Raw genomic sequence first — 22,992 nt, forward strand, 5'->3', positions numbered from 1 at the left:
GGGAGACGACCAAGGAGGACACCACTGCTGAAAAAACTCATAAAAAAGCGAGACTGGAATTTGCAAAAATGCATGTTGACAAGCCACAAAGCTTCTGGGAGAATGTTGTGGTATCTGATCTGTTACATGTATTACTTAAGTTAGTAGACTGGAATCTGTTTTGTTTGTTCTAGTATTTGAAAGGAGATGCAGTGTTTGCTCTGGTGTCTCTGACCACAGATGGAACCTGCATTATATTCAACCCATGCCATGGGAAAGTGTTCTCCTGTTTACAGAGCCCTGTTGGAGGTGTCTTTATGAGGGTTCTTCTGTCTAAAATACTGATTTAGGGATTCTTCAGCTGTTGTAGACACAGGGGGTTTGTTTGGGGATACTCCTCACTTGTTTCCCGTGTGTTAGACAATAAATAACCATATGTTGTACTCATTTACATGTTAAAACCTGATTACTGGTCAGTGTCGGCAGGGATTCAATTGGCCGACTCCTTCCAGGCAGGTTCTGTCTGTACTGATGCTGCTCTTTCCTTTAATAAAATAATTTTAAAGAAAGTCAGTGTCACGGACGTCACTCCTTCGCCTGCACATCACGGACACCAGAGAGAAACAACGACAATGTCCTTTGGACAGATGAGACCAAACTGGAGCTTTTTGGTAAGGCACATCAACTCTATGTTCATAGACTCAAAAACCAAGCATACGAAGAAAAGAACACTGTTCCTACGGTGAAACATGGAGGAGGCTCAGTAATGTTTAGGGGCTGCTTTGCTGCATCTGGCACAGGGTGTCTTGAAAGTGTGCAAGGTACGATGAAATCTGAAGACTATCAAGGCATTCTGGAGAGAAATGTGCTGCCTAGTGTCAGAAAGCTTGGTCTCAGTCGCAGGTCATGGGTCTTCCAACAGGACAACCATCCAAAACACACAGCCAAAAACACCCAAGAATGGCTGAGAGAAAAGCGTTGGACTATTCTAAAGTGGCCTTCTATGAGCCCAGATCTGAATCCCATTGAACATATGTGGAAGGAGCTGAAACATGCCATTTGGAGAAGACACCCATCAAACCTGAGACAACTGGAGCTGTTTGCTCATGAGGAGTGGGCCAAAATACCTGTTGACAGCTGCAGAACGCTCATTGACAAATACAGAAATCGTTTAATTGCAGTGATTGCCTCAAAAGGTTGTGCAACAAAATATTAAGTTATGGGTACCATCATTTTTGTCCAGCCCTATTTCATTAGTTTGTTTTTTAAAATAATTATGTTAATCAACAATTCAAAAGTGATGGCTGATTTTGATTATTTAATTTTCAATAAATTTTTATTTATTGTTACTTTTGTGAGTTTCAAGTGATTTCAGTGAGAATTGTGGGTTTTTCCTTCTTTAACTGAGGGGTACCAACAATTTTGTCCACGTGTGTATACTGTGTAGGAAGACCCAGTGGGATAGGTTGAGGCATCCACATAAATTAGGTTAAATTCACATAAATCCAATTGGGAAACTTTTCATTGTTGATTAATATGTGTAGTTATATTCTCGAATAAATTATTGCTTTTTGTCATAAAATGTCACAAAATGGTAAAATGTCGTTTAGTGTTTTCTAGCAAGCAGTTAGAAGGTAAACACTTCATTTCCCAGAAATCCTGCGGCCGCCGTTCTGAGGTCACCAGGAAGCCGCTTGTAGGTAGAATACGCTTTTATTGTACACCGGCGTACACCGAAAGATTTCCAGCTAGGCGGAGTCAGATGTACTCCTCTCTAAAAACAGCGTTTATTTGGCAATATGTACCCACAAAAGCAACAATATTAAAGTCTTTACTAGTCTAAATATTCGACGCAGTGTAATTTTCGTCAGTAAATGAATTATTTGATGTGTGCCGCCTGTTTCTGTGTATCCGGCATGTGACCCGCTGCCAATTCTGTTCCAACATTTTTAACGGCTAACTTCAGTTGTACTCGGTGCTCCGGTGTACACAAAGCTGCAGCAGAGGTGTATTGCCCTCGACTTGTGAGTTAAGGTGGGACAGACTATTTACATATGGCTTTCAAACTGTTGTGTGTCGCACTGAGAAGTTGTCTACTAATGTCACAGTTACTTCTTGTTGTCTTGTCGTTCATAGCAGCGCTGCAAACAAAATGGTTGAACCGAGAAGAAGCCTGTTTTTGGTCAAACTGTCAATCATTTGCAAACTGATGCTTTGCCAACCTAGTGTTTAGGTCAGATAATGTTTGTACGGAGTATCAGAAGTATTTTCATTGTGTCGAGCTTTATATGTCTCCTTGATAAGACATGACAGTTTGTAGAAAGTCGTGTACTTCGGCTGAGTTTCAAAGTCCAAAGTTGAAAAGTCACAGCAAGTGAGACTCTGTCAGAACATGCCTGAGAATCATCAGGTTTTTAGGACTTCTTCACCATCAAAGTAATTCACTGACAGTTATGGGGAAATACAATACTACATAACAAAAATTAACTCCTATCAGCTAATTCGGCGTATTTAGTTTTTCAAAAATGTGAAGAAATATAGGCTAAAAATGATACTCATGGCAACATTATACCAACCGTTAGCTAACTGCTAACTAGTTTAAAGTAGATTGAATTATGTGCAAGACTAAAAATCTGCTTCCGTACCTATTTCAATGTCAGAATTTCTTCACAGATAAATTTGATTACTTTCCTAACAGAACTTTTTTTTTTTTTTTTTTTTTTACTGTTGCTTTGTTTAATTCTTGTAATGCAGTTTCTGATAATTGCTCTATTTTCTGTTGTTATATACCAATTCCAAATGGCTGTAAATATATGCTAAAATCTATTACCGTCCTACAATATAATATAGTGTAGTTAATATTTTGACAGTGCTTCACCTCATTTTAAATGTATTACACAGTAAATATCGAGCTGAAGCTTAACTTTAAAAAACAAACAAACTGTATTGCAGTTTGATGTCTCCCTCAATTTGTTCAGCCCTGCTTTATTGGATAGATTATTCAATCATGGGTATTTATCAACTAGTAACCACCTAAACCTTTTTTCTTAATTTATTGATATGATATATGGTAAACAAATGTCATAATGGAATCAGACAGCGTCCGACATTTACATTCTGTTGATCAACTATTAGATTAGTTGTTTTAGCTCTTGGATTTTCCATATAGAAAAGTTGGAGCCAAGGAAATTTGCATTGTTTTCTGTCTTTACCTAGTAATTAATCAACTACTTAACTGCGAGGACAGCTGGAAAATCAATCTATGACAAATGGAAAACGCAATATTAGTAGGAAAATTCGTAAGAACATCGCAGTCTCTGATCTTAGCCTCTGTCCACCTCACCCCTGTTACTGGTGTTACACTGGATTGCATTATACTGAGAGGTGTTTCTGTCATTTGCCCCTGCAGTCCTTTCATCATGGCACTGGCTGGGGTGAGAGTTATTGAGCTGGCAGGCCTGGCTCCAGCACCGTTCTGCGGCATGATCCTGGCAGACTTCGGAGCCAAGGTGATCCGTGTGGACCGCACCAAGGTCGCGGCGTCTATGGACACACAAGCCCGGGGGAAAAGATCTGTGGCCATCAACCTGAAGACAGCAGAAGGAGTGGCCTTGCTCAGGAAGCTGTGTGTTCAGTCTGACGTGGTCCTTGAGCCCTATCGTAAAGGTCGGACTGCAGCGCTGCTATAAGCTCTGTAATATAGGATGATCAGAATCAATGAGACAACAAAAGCCTTTGTTAATCCCACAGCGGGGACATTTTCAGTGGTTTAGATTTAGGAAATGTAGTACAAAAATAAAAATAAACCAAAACTAGTTATAGAAATAACAGTATTACACGTCAGTGGTATTACACAGATTCTTTCATGACTGAGAGAAGTGTTGTTATTTTTATTATTGTATAGATTGTACATAAGTAGAGAACACCGACCTCACATATGCTCTAGTATATGTAGAGAAATCCGTCTTGCACAGGGTTTTTAAAAGTACAGAATATCCATCAACAACAGTGAATGATGCTAGTTACTAAAGTAAACTAGAAGTACTTCAATTTTGTACTAAAGGGCAACACTTGAGTGCATTTACTTGATTAAATGTCGAAAAAAAGAGTCATAACAGGTATTAGTGTTGGGATATATAAAAGCCCATGTAAACAAACTGATTGAAACAGCTTGTGATTAGATAGGAAAGACAAATGTATAGCTTTGGAGATTAAAACACCCCTATTTTTGACTTAAAACTCAATATATAATTTGAGAATAACATTGCGAACTGCTGGTTGAGTGTTTGTACATTTTCTGATAAACCATGTACGGTAAGACTTTAAAAGGACAAAATTCAGTCAATATTTCCAGGATCAAAAGAGCTAGAGTCTCCAGCCCCCAAGCTTCCTGCTGAGTGAGAGCTAACACAAGCAGACACTGATAGAGAAAAGTTTTTGATTAAATTATAGATCAACTTTCTTCTTACCGCTCAGGTGTGATGGAGAAGCTGGGTCTCGGTCCACATGAGCTGCTGATGGAAAACCCTCGTCTGATCTACGCTCGATTGACAGGGTACGGCCAGAGTGGGTCTTATGCCACCGCAGCTGGGCATGACATCAACTACCTGGCCATGTCAGGTCAGAACACACTCTGTTCATGTTTCAGATATTCATACACCTTACACTGCGGACTTACAGAATTACATCATGTGTTTAGAATGACGATGAAAAATCAGATTATCCAAGACTCTTGTGAAAAACCAATCAAGTTTTCTCACGATGCACTTTCTTTTAGTTTTGTTCAAAGTGCATTTACTTTGATAAGTTTTGGTCAAACAGGGTAAATCTCAGTTTATGACACAGACAGTTTCGTTGCCTGTTTCGGAGAAGAACTGGGAGACTTCCCACTGTGTTTGGGCTCCATGGATGAAAAGCACATCCAAATCAAAGCAACTCCAAATTCCAGCAGTGACTACTTCAAGTAGAGCTCTTTTAATGATGAATTAGAAACGCGTTGATGACTCGTAATCGCCTCACTCAGCTTGACACATGCAAATTTGGTGACTTGCAGTGCGTGCATTCTTGTGGTCACAAATTTCGGCCTTCACACAAACACACACTCTTGCTGACTTGATGACAAAAGTTAGATCACACAAACCCTTGCGGATATTTGGACCCGGAACTGGCCTGTAGCCTGCTCAGTCTGTTTTTGAAGCACACAAAGAGAACCCAGCTGTACCTGAACAGGCATAAAAGACTTGATATCATCAATGCTAGTTGAGGCAAAAGTACTGTTTTTAAACATCAGTGTCATCCCCAGCAAACCCCTTCTAACATTACACACATTTAAATAACTGATTGCAAAAAGTGACCTTGGACAAATTTTTACTTTTGATTCTTTCAGAATGTTTTATACACTTTGTAGAGTCCTTACATACCAAAGTAGTCAGTCTAGACAGCTGCACAGTAGGTATGTCTCTTTAATTGACCCCCTGGAGAGGGTGCAGAGGAAAAGACAAAGTGGAAATCTAACTTTTGAGAAAGTTTCTGAATCTTCATGTTGAAAATCTCTTCTAATACGTGTTTGACAGCAGCATAGGAGAGTGATGCCCTGTGCAGTGGTTACATTTTGTATTGATTCAACCATACAATCAATGAATTTCTAAGACTGAAAAGCAAACTCTTCGCAGGAGTTATATATATTTTCATCCCCTTGCATATATTAAAGCGTTACTGTTTGCAGTTGCAATTGAGCTAACTTTTTGACGCTTTGTCACTGAAGTAAGCAATCTATTTGTTTTCATTTAGTGTGAATATTTTGCCTCTTCATTACAGGTCTTTTATCCCGGCTGGGACGCAGTGGAGAGAAGCCCTATGCTCCGCTGAATCTGTTAGCGGACTTTGCAGGTGGTGGTCTCACCTGTGCTCTGGGAATAGTTCTAGCATTGTTGGAGAGGACAAAGTCAGGGAAAGGACAGGTCATTGATGCCAGCATGGTAAGTATAACTCCAGTAAACAAGCACAGCCTTGGCTTCGAGCCATTTTCATCCATAAGGATGAGTACTTTGATATCTTTTTTTCTCTGGTCTCACCAAGACGCTTTGAAATCTGCAGCCCCACTCTGTCATAGGCCGAGCTTAGGGCACATTCACCCTGACAGCAGCAAACATATTCAAAGGCCTGTGTGTGTATTACCACAGTTCCCACTCATGAGGTCAAATAAAAACCAGATAATCCAGAGAGAAAAATGATGAGTCACAGAAAAGTAGGTTAAACCTCTCAGAGAGATCTATTTCACAGCTTAGGAAAGTTATCACAGCAGAGGAAATTTTCTAAACCGTTAAAATCATAAAATGCTGCTAACCACACACTACTGTGTGTTCTGTACTGCTGTGCATTATGCTGCCAGGTGATGGTGCACTGCACTGTGGCAAACGTTGTGTCAGGATTAGTGGGATAAGTTGGACAGCCCCTAGCACAGTTTCTTAAAAAGCACTTCAAAGTCTCTGAATCCTGCTGTGTTGTAATGCTGCTGGAAGCTTCCAAAGCAGAAGCGCTCTCATGAAGTCGTTAGATAAGGCAAGTTGTCTAACTGTTTCAAACACGATATCTTGTCCTGTACATAACAAAGGCAGATGCGTTTATTTTATTGTGAATGTTTTGTTTTTCTTTTAGGTTATGCAAATATTTTACTCACTGAGCTGCAGTGCAAAGATGAGGGGATACTGCTGTGATTTATTTCCATAAAGCTGAGGCACAATGTTTTCAGGTTATGTTTTAACTTCTGCCTCGAGTTAGAGTTCAGGTCTTCATCTCATTAAATTCCTCTACTTTTTGAATCCAAATGTTGTTTGATGAAGGATCGGGATTCTTCTGTGTAGTTTTCATATAAAATATTTCATAGCAGCCTCTAGTTTGTAACAAAAAAGATTTCAGGCCTTGAAGCCCTCTAGAGCTGCACAAAGAAAAACAGGCTTTGAATGTAGACAAATATCAGAATAGGGTTTGTTGCCAAGTACGTTTGCAAGAATTTATCTTGGCATGGTGGAGCAGCACCGATCAGCCGCTGTGTTAAAACCACTGCCAGGGGAAGCAAATGACATGAATCATCATGTTAAAATGCAATCTTCTCCCAGGAAACCTTGGGTCCTGACATTCATCCAGATGTTACTTTCACACACACTGACCACCTCCAGATTGTTGCAGATCAGGACCTTTAGTGCCTCCCTCTAGGACAGGGGTATTACTATTCAGCTAAAATTCAACGAGGTCCAGTCAGAGAAAATGTATTAAAGCAAAGGCTTGGAACATCATATTGTCTAACTTGAATTAGTGTGATATATGTTGATGTAACCTAGTAGTTTTATTAGCATCTGCATGTAATCAATAACAGCCCATCAAATCAAATAAATTCATCCATCCATCCATTCTCTATACTATATCTCACTACTTTATCCTCACTAGGGTGCTGGAGTCTATCCCAGCTGACTCGGGCGAAATCAGGGGACACCCTGGACAGGTCGCCAGTCTGTCACAGGGCTACATATACAGACGAACACTCACGCTCACATTCACACCTACGGGCAATTCAGAATAATCAATTAACCTCAGCATATTTTTGGTCTGTGGGAGGAAGCCAGAGTGCCCGGAGAAAACCCACACATGCACAGGGAGAACATGCAAACTCCATGCAGAAAGATCCCAGGCCCAGACCGGGATTTGAACCGGGGATCTTCTTGCTGCAAGGCGAAAGTGCTAACCACTACGACACTGTGCAGCCCCAAAATAAATTCAGTACGGTTCAAAAATACTTAGACAACATTTATTAATGTAGAAATTTTGATATGACTACGTCTTAAAATAAAGTGCAGAACTTGAAAAATGAATGACTGAACAACCTGAACCAACTTATATACATCTTTAACAATACCCAAATCTCAAAAAGTTTGAACAATTCAACACTTTTCCATTTTTTTTCCTATCTTATATCACTCCCCTTACATCCCCCGCTGCTTCATGGGAGAACTAAGCTGCAGCTTGTCCTGACAGCATTTTAAATTGTGGCCTGAATGGTGTCAGGGTCGTCCTCAAAACACATTTGGAGCCCATCGATTAGTGTGGAACAATATTTATTTTTGATTATGTTCATAGCTGAGAAAGCTTTTTCTTCTCTGTGTCGCTTACTTATTTTTCTTTTTTGTCCGTCTTCATCTCGTCTGTTCCTCGCCTCTCAACTGTGCTCTGAACGCAGAGTTTTAGCTTTAGCTTTCGCTGAACTCGTACGTAATTGATCTGTGTATTTCCTGGAAAAGCTGCGCTGGAAAATAGTGACCCGAGAATTTAAAATCCCGTTAGAATTTACTGACTACAGGTTCGGGATTTCTGCTCTTGGATGTTGGCAGTGGGTCCTTTTGGGTCCTGTAGGTTGTGTGGTGGGCCTTTCATGGATCAAACTTGCTATGATGCACTTTGTGGATGCTTGATGGGATTGGGATGGGGGCAGTTTGAGGCTCTGTCCCTCTAACTGTTCCTAAAAAGTTTTTTGTTGTGTTGCATCATCCTGCTGGGGGAGGCGGCTGGTGTTGAAGAGTGCTGTTCCCGTGAAGGGATGTACTCAGTCTGTTACAATGTTTGAGTAGTTAGTGGATACATATCAAAGGCGCATCCATATGACCACAAAGAACCGAGATTTAGCAGCAGACCACTGCATTGTAACAAGATGGTCAATGTCAGTCGCTGTGGTTTTATTGTTGTGACGGGTCGATGTGTGTATGCACAGCTGTGATGGATAAACGGATATGCACAATATGTTTGCAAGGTTTCAGACCAGGATCAACAAGTGACAGCTTTTAAAATGAAGTGTCAAAGCTGAAGCAATAAGTCCTGAATTTTAGTCTGAGTCAAGTTTAAAATACACCGGATCCTTTAATGCTGGTGTGTTTTTGATAAATACAATTTACCTACGATAGCGAGAAATGTTTCTTACCCCTCGAACAGCCAAGGAGGGTGTCTTGTTTTTTTTGTAAGATTTAATTTCTTAGTTGATCATCTGAAAACATCACATTTAATCACAAATGTTTTCAGTGTTCGTCTTAATCATGAATCAGTAATAAAATGAAGAGTCACAGTCAGCCTCAGTAGACAGCTGTAGAGGCGGTTGAACCAGTGTCAAGTTCAGAAGTAGTTTAACTGACTTTGACGTAAATGAGTCGTGCTGCTCTGTGTTGCTCTCTGAAACTTTTCCATCAGGTAATTTTAGGACGTGACCCCGTTAATAAAGCTTGTCATGCTGTCTTCCTGCAGTTCCACTTGTGCAAAGACAACGACTGAGGCAAACTTCAATGATTCAGCTAATGAAACGAGACTCGGCTCGGAGGAACTGATGATTTTAATCATTGACATTTAGCGAGCAGACCTGTTATTTTTTCTCAGACTTAAGAAAGTTAAGTTATCTCCACTTCTTTTCTGAGCAATTTCATTTAATGCATAAAATGGTTCCATTCCCCTGAAGAACATGAGGTTACTGACCACTTTTTGTCCTGCTTTATCTTTTTAAGTTGTCTCTTAGTCCAGTCTTGTTCATGCGGTATCTGAGGAAAAGCTGGATGGAATTTCACTGCGTCTGGCACAAACATTCACTTTGATGGAAGGATGAAGTGATCTCACAAAACACATTTTTGACCATAACTCAAAAAAATCGCAATTTAATCTAATTTTGACACAAACGTCTAATGGGACGAAATGATTAAGTGGTGACATTTTTTATCATAAAGGTCATAGCTCGGCTTCACAGTGGAGTCGTAATGTTCTACAAAAACAGAAAAAGAATCGTGACCGTACTTCTGATTTGGTCTTGTACTGAACTGATCACCTTGGAACTGTGGTAAGTGTATAGACCTTCTGTGCTGCTATGTGTGATATGTGATTATCCTATTTTATTTTATTTTTAATTCTGTTTGGTTTGTTTATTTTACTTTAATTAGATTTTAAATGATTGAATATTGAGTGTAGGCGGTGTTCACTTTGGTGATCAGACGGTAAAGCTTGTTGTCGAAATCCATGGAGCCTGTTTCCACTTCAATCAACTCCCATAGCTATGTATTATAATTCCTACTATTTTGAAGCTACCTGCTGTCAGTAGGCGTGTTTTCTATCACTTTTCTCCCATGTGTATTCCAGTGTACATCATTGCACAGCCTGTTTTTCATTTGGGAAAGCTCAGGAGAATAATATGTGTCTTCTAACATTTCACAGCTAGTTTCATTAATTATTTTCATGCCGTGCTGCTATACTGTGCCAGCAGGTTTGTAAGTGGGTGGCACAACGGCAGACACGTGGTTCAACCAGAGACACATTGACATGGATTGTTGCTGTCTCGCATTTTAAACTCTCAAACTGTGAGTCAAGCAGTAGCTGATGTAAATATGCATGTAGATGTAGACATGAGATGTGAACAGTATGCTCAGTGGCTACTTTCTTATATACAAGTGGTCAAACTATTGCAATTCAGTACAATAGCGTTGCTAAAAATTTGACATCTTTATTAGACTATAATGTTCATGATTGTTTTTGGAAATGTGCAATTTAAATTATGTGTTTGTTATTGAGGCTACAGTTAATCGCGCTGTTGGGTTTCTGATTTTTTTTTTTTGGCGGATTTGAAGTCAGTCAAATTTTGAGTCATTTTAAGTAATTTTTGACAAGCTTTAAGTCATTTTGAAAAGGTTTTCAGCTGTTTTAGACAGATATGAAAAATTCTGAGGAAAAATTCTAAGTCATTTTGGAAAAGTTTAGTCATTTAAAGAAAATTCAGCTGTTTCTTTTTTCATGAAATATTACATTATGCCTTTAGTAAACTGCTCAGAGTATTTTTTTCTCTCAGTTTCTAGCTATGGTTGTGCTGTTTCAGCAGAGGTGCAGGTTATATTGTGGTTTTAAAAGATCCATCAGTGAGGAAGAATGTGACCGGAGCAAAATAGAAGGCCAGAAACTGTTTGAGGTTCAGAGGGCTGTCTGTGTTTTATGTCCTCTGCAGTACTTTGTGCATAATTACTCATCTAATTCCGAGCAAACATCAGTTCATCCAGCTCAAAGGTATATACACGTCTCCAGGACTGTTATGTCGTCCGTGCTGTCTCTTGATTAATAATGTACCGTATTTTCTGCACTATAAGGCACACTTAAAAGCCTTTAATTTTCTCAAAAATCGATGGTGCGCCTTTTAACCCGGTGCGTCTTGTGTGTGCACTGAGTTCCAAAATCTGACTGTCGGACCAATTTCCGCCGACATAGGGACGTAATACGTACACTACACATGCTGGCAGCGATAAACCTATTAGAGAACATTACATAAAGCTACATACAGTACTGACTATTGTCCGAGTTTTCGCGGAAGCCGGCATCATTGCTGGCATCGTCCCGCTCAGGAGGTGGTCGACTCTCCGGACGACACGGTCATTTCTCCAAGCCACACCGTCTGTCCATTCACCCCAGCACAACCACAGGCGCCGCCACCCAGCTCTACGCTCGGACGTGCACCGCACGCTCGTCCCGTCTGGGCTACCTGGTTGATCCTGCCAGTAGCATATGCTTGTCTCAAAGATTAAGCCATGCAAGTCTAAGTGCACACGGCCGGTACAGTGAAAATGGCTCATTAAATCAGTTATGGTTCCTTCGGCATCATTGCCGGCCACCCGGCAACGAGACTGACTCCGACAATGACGAGAGTGAACCCGGCATGTTTGATGTCGAAATTGCCCAGCTGTTCAATTCAAATACAGAAGATGAGGACTTTTATGGATGTGTGACAAAAGACTGAGCAAAAAATAATGTGAGTGTATTTTTAAATACGTAGTAGAATAAAGTTCAACCAAACTCTCTGTTTTGCTTCTGTTTCCTTGTTTTAGCATGCGCCCAATATTACAGTGCGCCTTATATATGGCTTAAGTACAGAAATAAACCTGTAATCGAGACTGCGCCTTACAATCCGATGCGCCTTATGGTGCGGAAAATACAGTAGTCATTAAGCTGTCCGCACAAATGGCGTTTTTCTCTGGTAGAAAAGTGGGGGCAGGATGGTGGAGAGTGTTTAATCCCATCACTTCATCGAAAAAGTGCCTTCATGCAGGGCAGAGGTTTTGTTTCAGTGATAAAATTATCACCACTCTAACCTCCTTTTTAGCATCTCTTCTTGCTGGGATAATTTTTCATTGACATAAAATACAGGCTGGAGCAGAAAGACACGACGAGAACCAGTTTCTCCATTTTGTGGGTTATAAAAGTGACAAGTTCCACCCATATAATTGGTTGCCTAAAGATGAACAACAGTGACGATACCAGTGTCTTTCTAAAAAGCTAATTTTTAACTAGATGAGCTCAGATCAGCTGCATAGAAAAGGCAGAGGGCTCTAAGAACGGATGCTGGGCACAGTTTTTCTGTGCTTCCTCTCATTTGGAACATTTGAAAGAAGCCACTGCCACTCAGAAACACAAAATAGACATACAACCAGTTTTGATCTATAGGTGTCTTTTTAAATGCACATCATCATCGCTCTGTCAAGGCTACAGCCTCCTGATGATTGGTACATATTACAGAAAAATGTAAACGCACTTATTCTCAGACAGTTGTTAAAATAGATGCAGAACATGTACATAAAATAGTAATATTACTTCATTCGATATTACCTTTTGTGTTTAGGGATACAAAAATATCTATCGATGTAACTGCTCTATATTTTGTTGATTAATAAATTTGTGATTTGGTTTTAAAACATTAGAGCAAAACAGAAAATAATTGAAATATTTCAAGTTATTGTTTGACGAGCAGTCATAAGACAACAAAAAGCAGCAGAGCTCAAATAAATGGTCAGTGTTTTTGCTTGAAAATTGCTAAATTGGATATCAGAATAATTGCTGATTAAACTTCTGTGAATAAATTGAGTGTTTCCTGTGTTTGGGCTTTACAAAATTCTGTTTTCTAAATGAATGATTGAGTAAAATCAATAGCAAATAAATCAACTGCACAAAAACAAGCAAAACGAGTTGTTAAAGTTTTTATTTTCCAGTTTATTTATGATGTGATGCATATCAACCAAACATAGCTGATTTTATTGAACATCATTTTGATTATTTTATATGTGCCATGTTGCAACACGTCCTTATATATTAGGGAAACAGTAATCACTGTCATGACATTCATTTCATCCACAATATCCAGATATAGTGCCAAGTGGAAAAGCATCATGTAACATCACACACTGTAGTGCTCAAACATAATAATTTATAATAAGCTGTGAAAACTTCTATGCTTTCAAATCTGTATTTCCCAGAAGCAGGTCTTATTGATAGGCTGTAGAAGCACCTGCTCTCTTCTGTTCTGTCCTGTTCTGTCCTGTTTGACAATGGAACATCTTTCCATTGTGATTCTCAGTGCTGGCTTAGGAAACAGATGAAATGACAGCCAGCGCACCATCTGCCTCACAACTACCAACTGTTGTGTGTCAGGGCTGAGTGAATGTTTTTGACATGACATGTAATTTACTCTCAGCTGTGCCCCAAACGCCTAACATCCCCAGCATGTTATCAGTACCATATCATTGCTATCCATTCATCCATCCATTGCTAGATATTTATCCTCTGAGGGTTGCGTGGGCTGCAGCTGTAGGCACTGAATGGAATTGGAGGCTGTGCGTTCTACACTACCTTCCTGACTAACAAACCAAAACAGACATATTTACACTTACACACATCTGTGGACAAATGAAGTCACTTTCAGACATTTAGTCATTTTCATAAATCTCACAGCATGTGCACGTGTCTGCTTCATGACTAAATGAGCAGCGTGATGACTAATTGTTGTTATGATCGCTCTCAGCGTAGCCGTGTATGTCTGAACTGCATGCAGTCACCTTAATGGAGAGGCACACACAAGATTACTATGTGCTCACATTGTTACATACAGAGGGTTAAACAACCTCATGAATTATAGATCATCGACATACGTGATGTACTGTCCATTCTTGTAGGTACACAAATATGAATGCACTGTGTTTCTCTTCACTGTCTCGATCAAGCTGTGAGGAATATAAAAGTGACTTATGTCTGAATTTAAGCAAATTGATTAAGCTACAAGTGTTATGTATGTCTGGCTTTAGAGGCCCTTAGAGGCCTCTAACATGGGTTAAAATCCATATGATTAATAATGTTAATGTGCCAGATGACAATTTGAAGACAGCGACAGTGTAAAAGGCTTGTGGTGCTGATCACTCACATCTGCAGCTTCCTTCTTAAAGAGAGTCTCATATCTTTTTTTTAGGTGTCTGGCTTACAACTTTACTGTTGTGGTTTACCTCACTGCCCTCAGTATACATTGTACAGAGTTTTCGTGTCCGACCAAAGCAGCATGGTACAAACATCTAAAGCTAAACCGCTATTTGACAGAGAAGCTTTTTATATTTATTTGCTTCTTTCCTACTCTCTGTGCTCACATGCACTTCATCTTAGTACAACAGAATTCCTGATAAATTTGTTTTAATTTATCTGTTTCTTTAAGTCAAATGTGGAACCAGTATGAAATAGGGACTGAAACGCAGCTCATTAAGACTAAATGTGAACCAGCTGACACTTCACAGCCATTTTCAACCTGCTGCTCTGCACCGCTAAGCTACAGATTTTAAAACTGCAAGGTTGTCTGACAAACTCACCATACACATAAATTAAGAACTAAAGTTGTGATGTAAGGAAAGCAAGTTAGAACCATTAGAAAGTCCTGGTCTCTCATTTATCTGCTCTTGCCGTGTCGACTGTTTTGCTTCATGCAGTCAGTCCCAGACGTACTGTAAGCGGCAGACGCTGAAACAGCCTACACGTTTTGCAGTCATGATTAAATGAACTTTCGTTTTTTTTTTTTAGCTAAAAACTGAAAGGCACATTCTTGGAACATGTGAAACATAAATTTATTTGAAAAGCGACACAATACGGGACCTTTAATAGGAGTGTTTTTTCTTTGTTTAGCTGTGTGGCCTGCAGCTTTACAGCTCTGGTTCACTCTCAGTGCCCTGAGAGTTGTTTTTGGCATGACTTTTTCAGTGAGAAAGCTCTGAATCCTCTGTACTCTGCACTACAACACGCCGACATCAGACAAATTCGGGTAACGACGAGCTGGTGAAGCTGCTGAGCTGCTAAAGAATCTGACTGATTTCCCACCGGCGTCGGTAGCAACCATAAGCAGAGTTAAAAGAGGGTCAGTATTGGACATATGTTCATTAGATGGACACAAACATGATTCCAATAAGCAGCTGTTTGCTCATATGATCACCAAATCAATTTCAAAGGTCACGGTTTGTCTGTGCTGTGTTCACAAGTCGTTTTTGCTGTCGCCAAGTGGAGCAAAAAAAAATAAATCAGTGACTTCAAGTTCAAATGTTTTCATGTGCAACACAATGAATTGTCCTGTTTCGTGGTGGGTTTTGCTTGCAGAGATTTAAAAACTGGACACTGAAGATGGAGACAGTGATTTAAATTTGATGTAATGTAGCAGCAGCCAGTCCTACAGAGTGGATTTAAGTTATGCAAAGAGAAAGAAATAGGGCAGTGGCTGCTGTTTCTAGTCCTGTTGATTATTTTCACAGTTTTCTAGTTTCAAAGGCTTTCATGCCTGCTGCACCCACAATAATAGATTGTATTTCAGCTGGTGGTCAACGGCTTTATGCAGCGTGTGGGGTACAGGAAATTACAGATACAAAGAGCATCAAGTCTGTTTTTCAGATGCCCACATTAAATATTTCTTTGTAATTCAGAAATGCATTTTGCATGACCACATTCAGAATATTATCACAGCATCACATGCTTGTACTATGTCCCAAATAAATGTAAAAACACTGAGGTCCTGCTCTTTGAAGGAGCGCCTTCTTCTTTTGTGCAACTTGCCCCTGCTCACTCATAGAGCAGCAATTTGTCTGAAAATATGTGAGTCAGTTTTGAACAATGAACACGCAGAGCATTGTAGAAGCACACATTTCATTAGTGAATTGATTGCAATCAGCAGCAATAGAGGGGACAGTGGTAGAGCTGCTGCAGCCTCTGTTGAAGGACTTTTGCTGATGTTCCTGTTGCATAATGTTTTAAAGCTGACTGATTACATCCTAGCAGGGGATTTAAAACTGAATTTATTGTATTAATTTTACTTATTGTTTGATCGACTTTTTAAAAAAAATTCTGTCACTGCAGTGAAAGCTTGTGCACAACTGCAGACTTAAATATAAGTATAGGCAGCTGCTGGTTTAGACATTGAATACCAGCAGAATAAACTTTATGAAGTTATTTCACAGACTCCGCAGGAATACTTCAATAAATAAGTGCCATTATGTATGACATTTTTAAGTTCTGTGTATTTTCTGTCATCCTGCGGGTCTAAATTGACCCGTTTTAAAGTTTGAAAATGTGTGTGGGGGGGGGAATCTATTTTCACAGTGAAATTTCTGATGTCCACATTTTCAACATTTTTGGGAAATCTTTGAACATTTTTTTGGTGGGAAAAAAAATTGTTAAAGATGTTCCTTTAAGAACATTCACATAAAAATCAACCAAAATCCAGCGAAATTCGCTGGATTTTGGTTGATTTTTATGTGAATGTTCTTAAAGAAAATATGAGAAGTTTTGCTGATAGATATGTAATCGCTTTAGATCTTTTTAGGATTTTTTTGGAAGATTTTATTCATTTTTTACTCATTTTTTTTAGAACCTTATGTTCTACCTTTGTCTCCCCTTTCCAGGTGGAAGGAGCAGCATATACAGGCTCATTTATATGGAAATCTCGTAGTATTGGTTTGTGGGACCGTTCTAGAGGAGAGAACTTGTTGGACAGCGGCGCACCGTTCTATGATACCTACCAGACTTCGGATGGAAAGTACATGGCTGTGGGCGCCATAGAGCCACAGTTCTACAAACAGCTACTTCAGGGTTCGTAGCATCCAAAACACACATCTGAGATGTTTTTCTGCATGACTTCAACCTCTAAAGCAGCTGCCACTTGCCATGCCTTCAGAATTTACAGATCCCTGGAGTAACGTGAAGTACAGCGAGCACCCTCTTCACCCCCCCACCAACACCAACCTGTGAAAGTATGACTTAAGAAATAAGCAGCACATCCTAGGTTGGGACACTTGTCTTGTCATGGCACAACAACCACAATCCCATTTTCAAACGTAGCCTCAAACGTAGGCTTAAAATTGAATGTATGACATTTTATTCAAAGCACACAGTTGAGCACAGCAGGTAATCTGACAACCAAAATGATGTAAAGCAAGCAAAACACTTCACACACGTCCGGGGATCACCTCTCGCACCAGAATACCGACAGCATTTGTTTCCCCCTCAGAACATGTTGTCCTATATTAATTTTTACACTATATGTCAGGAATTAATCAGAAGTGCTGTGGTGTGCTTTGTTTTCGATGCATTCACTGCACACACATTATGCAGAAATACAACACTGCCAGACAGCCCTGTCCTCTGAGTTTAATGGAAAAGGAAATGCATAAACAAATGTTTTAAAGCTGCCAAGTGAAACAAAAGCGTCTCTGCTGAAATTTCAGTGACGTAAACAATCACAAGCATTCATTGTATTGATCTGAAGGACAATCTGGATTTCTGAGTATAGTCAAATTATATGACCAACTTTGAACTTCACAAAGATCAAGATCTCTTTGGAGATGTAAAGCAGCTCTCTGTTTTACATCCCTTTGCTGTTGACACGTGTCTCCATTGAGTTATAGAAGTGTTTTTTCCCCCCCAGGGTTAGAGTTGAACGCTGGAGACTTGCCTCCTCAAATGAGCTTCGATGATTGGCCAGAGCTGAGACGGATTTTCACACAGCGGTTTGCCTCAAAGACCCAGGCGGATTGGTCGAGGATTTTTGACGGGACCGACGCCTGCGTTACACCTGTGTTGACTTTCGAGCAGGTGAGCTCACACCCACATAACCAGGAGAGGGGCTCTTTCGTGAAGGACTCCAGCGGGCAAGAGAGCCCCCGACCGGCCCCGGTTCTGTCTCGGACTCCTGCTGAGCCCGGCCTCGGCTCCAGCCCTGATCCTGGAGAGCACACAGTGGAGGTCCTGGAGGAGTACGGCTTTGCATCATCAGAGATAGATAAGATGGTAGCAGCAGGGGTCGTAGAGTGTAACGCAATCAAGGCCAAGTTGTAGAGGAATGCAAATCAAGGGCCTTTTTGAAAAGCCACACTGGCACCCTCTTTTAATATTTGATGAAGACCGTACAGAAGATCATTAATGATTAACTGTGTCAGGAACATACTGGAGATTAGAAACTGATTTGCACAAAAGAAAAGATAAGCCATTGAAATCATGTCTAATACATCTGTGTGAGAATTTAATTAAAAGGACAAGGAAAGGAAAAATCCTTTAATGAGCTTGAAATTCAAACTGACAAACATGAAATCCTTTTCCATCCCAACCATTGCATTCATTCTCATCAACCACAATAACCTGCTGGAGTTAATACACTGGACTGGACGAGGTGAAAGGTAATGTTTTGCGCTCCGAGGGTACACGAATGTAGTTTGCGGTCAAAGCAGCTAATTTCAATATGTGCTCCCACTTTTTTGGTGCCACTGTTGCCCTGTAAGTGCCTCAAAGAAACAGTCTTCAAAAACATAGCTGCTCCTTGAATCTCACAGTATTCATGAGGGCTAAATTACTCCACTCATGGTTGAGCTGATTTTCACACGTCAAAAGAGATTTGTGTGTATGGGTTAAAAGACCATACCAAGAAATGTAAAGTAAATAGCAGTTTACTCAATAAAGTAAACTGAGTTGCAGAGTTTGCCACTGAAATCCAATAGAGCTGACCATTGCTGCAGTTTTATCGTCAAGCGTGAAACAATTCAGACACCTTCAAACAAAATAAAATTAGGACTGTTACAACCGAGAGATGTGCTGACGGGAGGCTGTTCAATCCTTACTTTGTAAAATCTCAGTCAGCACCAACAGGCCTGCTTTTTGTTTCAGCCAAAACCTAAATGAAGTTAAATGGGTGAATCATTTTTCATTGGCATATCTATGAATCCCATTTATATCCCTCATCAAATCAAAACAAAATCAAACAAAGCTTTATTGTCGTCAAATCAGATGAGATAGCGTTTCTCCAGGATCCAGATCAGCAGTTCAGTTCTGACTGCTTGTGGAATAAAGTCTGATGGTTCTTCCTTTGATGCTTCAGAAACGTTTGCCTGATGCCAGCAGTTCAACGAGTTTATGGAGTCCCTGACAATGTTCAGAGCCCTGCTCCTGCATCGGCTCTGGAAAAGTTCTTGAACAGAGGGGAAGGAAACTGATGACTATCCTCTGCAGGGCTTTTCTGTCTGACATACTGCAGCTGGAGTAGCTTGATGAGATGCAGTGTGTCAGGACAGTCTGGACCACACCTCTGTAGAAAGTCCTGAGGATGCTGGTGGGAAGAGAGGCTTGTTTCAGCTTCCTCAGGAAATGCAGTCTCTGCTGGGTCCATTTTAACATCGCTGAGGTGTTCTTATTCCAGCTCAAGTCCTGACCTGAATGAGATCTGCACTCCAAGGAACTAGATGTTCTCCACTGTGCAGCTGCTGAAGCCAAGGGGAGCATGCTCAGGTCGTGACCTCCAGCAGACGATGATTATCTCCTTCGTTTTGTCCACGTTGAGCAGCCTGTCTGCACCAGCCCTCTAATCTGCTTTATCTGGTCCAGGAAGTGATAGTTTAATGAATCATACCATCAGGACTTTTTGTTAAATCCTGCTTGGAAATGCTAAAAAAACATATAATGGTAAATAATTTCACTTTATACACGGATCATGAAAGGAGTAGTAAATTGCATTCAGTGAAGCATTAAAAGGTCCTGGTGACCCCTGTAGAGCCATTACACGTTTAGTGGCCTTTCACTGTGATCAGTCATTTTAAATGTCAGTACAGGTAATTTCACCGCACAGCTGCTCACCCAATTTTTTTTTTTATGTCTTTGTGTTATGACAGTAAAGTAATGATTGTATTTATAACCTGCAGTGAAATTTCTAGTTTGATTTCAGTGTCTGACCGCAGACATTTGACAGCAGGTAAGCGAGGAGAACTAAATTGTGAACATCTCAGCATTAAAACTCAGTGCAGCACAGAAAGAGGACAGAGCATGTGGGCAGAAGCACATGTGACTAGAATCTCAGTGTGAAGCTTTTAGATTAAAATTTGAATCATTCAACTTATGGAATTGTATTAGAAATTTAAATTTGATTGAGGTTTGATTGGATCTGAACTCCAATAAACTTGAAACTGAATGTGAAATTAAATGGAATTCAGTAGATCTAAAACTGTATTTGATCCCCTCTGGAAATTCAACTCGAGTGCAGAGCCACAGAACTCCTTTTCGCACCATCGACACCTTTGAACGGGTTCATTCCGGTCTGTAAAGATGGACAGCACATCTCCGCTTCAAATTATGTGACTGAAATCCAGTTTTTTAATTGCAATTATTCAAGACAAGCAATACAAAATCAAATAGCTATAAAATCTGCCCATACTAGCAAGCCTCTCTTTCCTGTCCTCGCTCCACACGACACAAAAAACAAGAAAAATCACTGTACTTTATCTATATATATGTGAAGCCTGTCACTAACATGTCCGTAAGCATCACTAAATATTCATTTATTTATAAATACAGACATTCACAAGTAAATTTCACACATCAGAAGTGCAATCTGCCCAAGCGACACCTGGCACAAGATACAAAGCAGGGACATGAATCCGAAGCGAGGTGTTGCTTTTTCCTACATATTCAGCTACATGTGTGTTTCCATATGTTGCAATTATAATATATGCTATACAAGAATAAATAAATATATGTATCATGGGAACAAAACGCTAGTGTGGCTGCATTTGTGTTAAAGCCTCATTCATGATCAGTAGCGTCCCTGAAATGATGAGTCATTAAATACATAGAAAATAACTGGAATTCAGATAGATAATGCTGATAAATTCCTTAAGGAATATACTGGGTTGTTGGGGAGCTTTAATTTGTTTCCTCATCAGCAGCATGGTGCATATTATAATTTGTTCTTTTTTCTCACGGTGCTGTAGACGTTAAATCACTTCATTGCTGCCTGTTGACAATGGTTAGAATGATTGCTTTAGGGGGATTAAATCCGGAGGGCATTTTGTTGTCGATGTTAATTGCTGAACTTTATTTAAAGGTCATATGCAGCAGAGGTACATTTTTTCTGGTGTTTGCAAAGTTAGTCAATGCTGCAAAACACCTTTCAAAATGCATATATGTTCCTCTTTTGTCACGTTATTTCTGAATGAGTAACATGATTTGTCGTGCAGAAACAATCAGCAGCACGACACTGAAGCAGCACGAGAGAGACTGAAAGCTGGAGTGACTTTTGAATGACTTTGATGCAGAACAGTGAGCCTTTAGATTTTAGGTAATGGGATACAGTGCAGATTATAGATTTACTCGACTGTGCCTATTGCCATGAGCCAACTATAAGGTTCTTAGCCTCAAGAATTTCACGCCAAGGAAGTGTCGCATCACAAATCTTCAATGTGGTTGACCAAATTTGGAATCATAGGGGGTATGTGTTACTTGTAAGAGAGAATTTGAACATTAATAAAGCATTCATATAGAAGCAAACAACTATCTGCTCTGTACAGATATTGTGGAGTAATAGTGTCTGTAGCAGGGAATGAAATCACGCCTCCTCTGTGTGTGTTGTAATCCCAGCTTCTCTGTTCTGTGCTTTGGCTGCCAATTGTTCTACACAAGCTTGTTAGTGCATGTGAGTCCCTTCTTTCAAAGTGGAAGCTCCTCCCCATGTTACTAACGAAACCAAAAGTGACCTTTGGCTCCGCATTGGAAAAGTAGCAGTACCATTCAGCATCAAAAGCAAAGAATTTTATGTAGGAAGGTGTTTATTTCATTTCGATAGTTTCTGTGCCCTCGTTTCATTTCAGTTCAGTGTGAAAGCCTCTACTGATGTTTTGAGGCTCCTTCCTGTCGTATCTATTTGATACGTGAGACTGTTTCCACACACGAACAGATTGAGTTAATTAATTGGTCCGCTTAAGTCCAACGGACCATGAAAACAGACAGACAAGCAGAGACTAGGAACGACAGGGGAAGTGAGGATAGCATCCAACTCATCACGGCCATTCAGTGTATGCTGCAGTGCTAATGCTTGTGCCTATTTTTTTTTTTTGGTGGGAGATGCTGGTCGTCTACCAGCATCCACTATTTATGAATGTGCCAAGGAGAGTTTTTAAGGTCAGACTACTTAAACTTGCACAAAGTTTTCTCATTTGCCCAGCCAGAGAGATAGTGTAGAATTATACTACTGCTCAAAAGCTTGGGGTCACTTAGAAATGTCCTTATTTTTGAAAGAAGAGCAGTTTTTTTCAGTGAAGATAACATTAAATGAGTCATAAATGTAGTCTAGATATTGTTAATGTGGTAAATGACTATTCTGTCTGGAAATGGCTGGTTTTTAATGGAATTTCTACATAGGAGTACAAAGGAACATTTCCAGCAACCATCGCTCCTGTGTTCTAATGCTACATTGTGTTAGCTAATGGTGTTGAAAGGCTCATTGATGATTAGAAAACTCTTGTGCAATTATGTTAGCACATGAATAAAAGTATGAGTTTTCATGGAAAACATGAAATTGTGTGGGTGACCCCAAACTTTTGAATGGTAGTGTCAACGAAACTGCAAAGTTTCGTTGTGGAAATTCGCTGACGATAAATATCCTTGAATCCTTGAATATATACATTTATATCCACTGCCACACAGCTGTTGCAAATTTGAATACTTTTCTTAATAGATGCAGTGTTATCAATTAATAATAGTTCAATTTGTATGATAAATTGACATTAAACTTTAATTTATCCTGTTTTGATACTCGTATTTGTTGCCATAGATGCATAGTGCATGTAGGATTGCTATCCTTATTGATCCTCGCTTGACTTCCCACATCTGCACTGGCCAGATATC

At 39.9% G+C, this 22,992-nt stretch overlaps 1 protein-coding gene across 1 annotated transcript; it reads left to right on the forward strand.

Moving 5' to 3' along the window:
- Window positions 1-1,883: 1,883 nt before the first annotated feature.
- amacr (alpha-methylacyl-CoA racemase) lies at window positions 1,884-20,862 on the forward strand. The gene is made up of 6 exons (XM_022219371.2): window positions 1,884-2,013; window positions 3,389-3,645; window positions 4,456-4,599; window positions 5,797-5,957; window positions 16,734-16,920; window positions 17,756-20,862. Exons 2-6 carry the CDS (start codon window positions 3,399-3,401, stop codon window positions 18,163-18,165), a joined length of 1,149 nt encoding a protein of 382 aa, XP_022075063.2. The 5' UTR covers window positions 1,884-2,013; window positions 3,389-3,398; the 3' UTR covers window positions 18,166-20,862.
- Window positions 20,863-22,992: the final 2,130 nt, after the last annotated feature.

The sequence above is a fragment of the Acanthochromis polyacanthus genome, chromosome 18 (assembly GCF_021347895.1).
Source record: "Acanthochromis polyacanthus isolate Apoly-LR-REF ecotype Palm Island chromosome 18, KAUST_Apoly_ChrSc, whole genome shotgun sequence".
NCBI classification, from domain to species: Eukaryota; Metazoa; Chordata; class Actinopteri; family Pomacentridae; genus Acanthochromis; species Acanthochromis polyacanthus.